The sequence below is a fragment of the Penaeus vannamei genome, chromosome 5, assembly GCF_042767895.1.
Source record: "Penaeus vannamei isolate JL-2024 chromosome 5, ASM4276789v1, whole genome shotgun sequence".
NCBI classification, from domain to species: Eukaryota; Metazoa; Arthropoda; class Malacostraca; order Decapoda; family Penaeidae; genus Penaeus; species Penaeus vannamei.
Window position 1 is genome coordinate 25,775,027 of NC_091553.1, and position 5,000 is coordinate 25,780,026.

A 5,000-nucleotide genomic window follows, 5' to 3' on the forward strand; every position below is an offset into this window, starting at 1 on the left:
CGAGAAAGAGAAGGAGAAAGAGAGACACAAACAGACAACCAGTGAGAAAGAGAAAGAGAAGGAGAAAGAAAGAGAGACAGAAATAGACAAACAGCGAGTAAGAGAAGGAGAAAGAAAGAGAGACGCAAACAGACAAACAGCGAGAAAGAGAAAGAAAGAGAGACACAAACAGACAAACAGCGAGAGAGAGAGAGAGAAAGAATAGGAGACATAAACAGACACAGCGGGAAAGAGAAAGAGAAGAGAAAGAAAGGGAGACACAAGCAAACAAACAGCGAGAAAGAGAAAGAGAAAGAAAGAGAGACACAGACAAACGGAGAGAGAGAAACACGAAGCTCGCCCAGCCGCGACTCACATTGGGCAGCGCCATGCCCATGAAGATGGAGAAGCCGAGGATGAGCAGGTTCCTGGAGGAGGCGAGGTCGACGTACTGCAGCGTGGAGAGGCCGATGGCGGTCACGACGGAGAACACGAAGATGAGGACGCCCCCGAGGACGGGCTCCGGCAGGGTGGCGAAGACGGCGCCGAACTTCCCGAAGACGCCGAACAGGAGCATCATGAGGCCGCTGCACAGGACCACGCTCCGACTCCCGACCTGGATAAGGAGAGGGAAGAAAGAATAAGATAAAAAAAAGTAGAATAAAGAAGGAGGAAGGAAGAAGTTGAGGAAAAATAGTTTTCTCGTCTGTTCTTTTAGTTTTTCTTGAATAGATGGATTTTCTTTCTCTCTTAAGCTTTCCTCTAATGACAAACTTTATCATCATCTCAATATCTCAATAACACGCACACACACATAAAAAACGAAAAAAAAAAAACGTAAATTCCCCTTACCTTCGTAATGCCAACCAGAGCAATGTTGCCAGAGTAAGATGCCGTCCCGCTGCTGGTGCCGAAGATGCCCGCCAGCACGCAGCCGATGCCCTCCACGCCGACGCCGCGGTTGAGGGCGTGCGTGGGCGGCGGGGGCACATCTGGTAATGAGGATGTATTAGTCTTCCCTGTAATGCGTTCTCTGTAAAATATGGTGGAAAAGTTCCCGTTTTCTTTCTTTTTTAGCAACTTCCTGAAAACATTTACAGAAGATAAAAAAACTGAGGTTTGATATATATTTTCAACTAAACTAAGGTTTTGATATATATCTTTAACTAAACTAAGGTTTTAATATATTCTTAAACTAAACTAAGGTTTTGATAAATATTTTAAATCCAATGCAGGTATACGACTTGTCAGACTTTTGTTTTAATGTCATAATTCTTACTATTCCTTGTCGTTTTACTCTTCTCTTCCTTTTCTTTCTTACTATCATTTGCACATATTCAGCACCATCGCTACGATTATGATAATTATCATTACTCGTATTATTGTCATTCTTATCATTATCAACATCAATCACCACCCTCATCATCATCATTCCTCTGCCTTATCATTACCATAGTTACTGTTGTGATCATTATTATTACTATTATAACCGTCATTCTCACCACTATCAGCATCAGTCACCACTCACCACCACAGGCATCAGGACCATCGCCCTCATCGGCACCCTTTCCTGCACCAGCCTCCATCCTCCCTGCCCCTCCCTGCCCCTCCCCCTCCCCCCATGCAGCTGCTGAACCCCCCTCAGTCCGATGAGGTCTTTCTACCCACGCCATTGCAGCCAATTCCCCCTCAATTGGCACGGCTGGCACTGTCGGGGCACTCACTCGCAACTCTGGCACAGGCGAAGTAGTCCCCGATGCTCTCCACGATCGACGAGATGACCCCTGCCATGACCCCCACGACCCCGGCCACGCTCACGGTGGGCATCCCCCATTGGCCTTTGGGAGGAGGGGGGGGAGGGGGGGGGGAAGAAAGAGAAGTTCGTTAGAAGTTGGACGAAGAGGGACTTGAGGGCGGGGGTTTGGGTTTGTTGTGCTGATTTGTGTCATATACGTTTATATATGTATATATAAACGTATGTATATGTAATACATATATATATATATATATATATATATATATATATATATATATATATGCACATATATATATATATATATATATATATATATATATATATATATATATATATATATATATATATACATATACGTATGTATGTATATTAAAAATAACATGTGTATGTACGTCCGTACGTATGGATGGATGGATGGATGCATCTATATGTATATATGTCAATATATATATATATATATATATATATATATATATATATATATATATATGTATGTATGTATGTATATATACATGTATATATATACATATAAATGTATATTCATTAATCTATTTATTTATTATATTATTCATATACTCAACTATGTGTGTGTGAATTGGCAGACAAACTAAGTGCAATTACATACAGAGACTAAGATATACAGATAAATATATAGTCAACTGAAATGCCTACAGAAGTAAGCACCTAAATTAAGACCATTTGTAAAATCGCAAAAAAAAGTAATCGGCAATGCGTCATTGGGGAGGGGGGGGGCCTCCCCAGTGCCCCGGTTCGAACCCCCGAACTCACCGGGATAAGGAACCCTGAACCACGGAGCGTCCTGTATGAGCGAGCCAGCGAAGTCCGTCCTGGCGGTGGAACCTTCCGGAATGGCGTCGTAGGCTGTGAGGATCGCGCACAGACTCCACGAGATGCAGATCGTTATCAGCAGCTGCGGGGGAGGGAGGCGGGGGGGGGGGGTGGTTAGTCTAAATCAATCTTCGTTTTCTGGTAAAGATAATGAGAGTAGTTATTTATCACTATGGTCATGGGTGGTATGTACTTACGTACGCACGCAGGTATGTATGCATACAAACACACACACACACACACACACACACACACACACACACATAGTGAGAGAGAGTGAGAGAGAGAGAGAGAGAGAGAGAGAGAGAGAGAGAGAGAGAGAGAGAGAGAGAGAGAGAGAGAGAGAAGGAGAGAGAGAGAGAGAGAGAGAGAGAGAGAGAGAGAGAGAGAGAGAGAGAGAGAGAGAGAGAGAGAGAGAGAGAGAGAGAGAGAGAGAGAGAGAGAGAGAGAGACAGACTGATAGATAGATAGACAGACTGATTGATGGATAGAGAAAGGGTGGGAGGGAGCAAGAAAACAAGAAATAGACACAAACGTATGCAGACATATACAATAAAAATCAATAGACATCACACACACACGCACACACACACGCACACACACACACCCACACACGCACGCACGCACGCACACACACACACACACACACACACACACACACACACACACACACACACACACACACACACACACACACACACACACACACACACACACACAAACACATATCAAAGGCCCCCCTCAAAAAGGTAAAAAAAAAAAAGAAAATCGCAAAACAGAAAACGGTCTACCGGCAGGAAAGTGAAGAGCGGGAGGCGCGAGACCTGGAAGCCTCCGCCAGCCTTGCACAGAGGGATCGGAAACTGCAGGTCACGCAGGTACTGGGAGAACAGGATCATCAGGACCATGGTGCTGGAATCGGTTTGGGAAGGGTTGGGGTTAGGGTTTAATCTTATTGTGATTGAGTTTATCGTATCGCCTTTGTTTTGATTGTGATCGTGTCTGTTCAGTCATCTGACATTTTTTTTCATTTATTATTATTACTATTTTGTTTAATTCATTGATGCTAATAGAAATAGGAACAATAATGAGGGAAATAGCAATAATAATAAAAAAATAATGATAATAATAATAATGATACAAACATCATTACCAGTAATAATGATAATAATAATAATGATAATAATTCTAATGATAATAATGATGATAATAATAATAATAATAATAATAATCATGATAATAATGATAATGATAACAATTATAACAACAATGGCAATAACATGAGCAACACCAATAATAATATTATTAACGTCAACCATTACAAAAAACAAACAAAATTAAATCCGAGACAATATCAATATTAATCATAATACCAACAGCAACAATAATAAAAGCAACAACAACAACAACAACAATAGCAGCAATAACAACAACATCAGAAGAAAAGCCGGGCCCACTCACAGCGCCGCGATGCCCCAATGGACCGACGCTTGCTTGGCCCCGAGTTCGTAGAGCGAGAGCCCGAGGAGGGTGATGGTGGGCACGATGGCCAGGGGCGTTATCCACGTCAGGAGCATTCCGACGACACCTGGGGATAGGGGAGGGCAGGGGAGGGCAGGGGAGGGAGGGGAGGGAGGGGAGGGAAGGGGAGGGAAGGGGTGGGAGGGGTAAATAATTAGCATTTTTTTTTTGTCTCTGCGTATCTGTTTGTCTGTGTCTGTCTGTATGTCTGTGTATTTGGCTGTTTGTCTCTATCTTTTTTTTGTCACGATGTTTCTGTCTCTTTGTCTGTCTCCGTCTCTGTTTATGTTTCTGTCTCTCTTCTTGTACAAATGTCACAGTATGTAGACAAGTTATGTATACAAATCATTCAAAATTACAAAAATGATAATATTTTTTAATTTCATGTAATAATACAAGAAAATGATAGATAGATAGAGAGACGCATATGACTAACTACATTAAAAAAGATAATTTACGAGAGAAAGCGAAAGAGCCAGGCAGGCAGGCATAGAGAGAGAGAGAGAGAGAGAGAGAGAGAGAGACAGAGACAGAAACAGAGAGAGAGAGAGAGAGAGAGAGAGAGAGAGAGAGAGAGAGTTAGTGAGAAAGAGAGTGAGAGAAAATGAATAAAGAGAGAGAGAAAGAAAGGGAGAGAGGGAGAGAGAGAGAGAGAGAGAGAGAGAGAGAGAGAGAGAGAGAGAGAGAGAGAGAGAGAGAGAGAGAGAGAGAGAGAGAGAGAGAGAGAGAGAGAGAGAGAGAGAGAGAGAGAGAGAGAGAGAGAGAGAGAGAGAGAGAGAGAGAGAGAGAGAGAGAGAGAGAGAGAGAGAGAGAGAGAGAGAGAGAGAGAGAGAGAGAGAGAGAGAGAGAGAGAGAAAGAGAGATGAAGACCAGCAGAGCCCGGAACAGAACCAGA

At 42.7% G+C, this 5,000-nt stretch overlaps 1 protein-coding gene across 1 annotated transcript in view; it reads right to left on the minus strand.

The window, feature by feature from the left end:
* The window catches only part of LOC113816923 (solute carrier family 23 member 2), a 27,630-nt gene that overhangs the window by 4,331 nt on the left and 18,299 nt on the right, over window positions 1-5,000 (minus strand). The window contains exons 5-10 of the mRNA XM_070121508.1: window positions 4,046-4,172; window positions 3,376-3,496; window positions 2,525-2,666; window positions 1,704-1,817; window positions 832-971; window positions 356-595 (exon numbers count right to left, since the gene is read on the minus strand). Coding sequence (XP_069977609.1) covers window positions 356-595; window positions 832-971; window positions 1,704-1,817; window positions 2,525-2,666; window positions 3,376-3,496; window positions 4,046-4,172 — 884 coding nt within the window. The remainder of the gene's footprint in view (window positions 1-355; window positions 596-831; window positions 972-1,703; window positions 1,818-2,524; window positions 2,667-3,375; window positions 3,497-4,045; window positions 4,173-5,000) is intronic.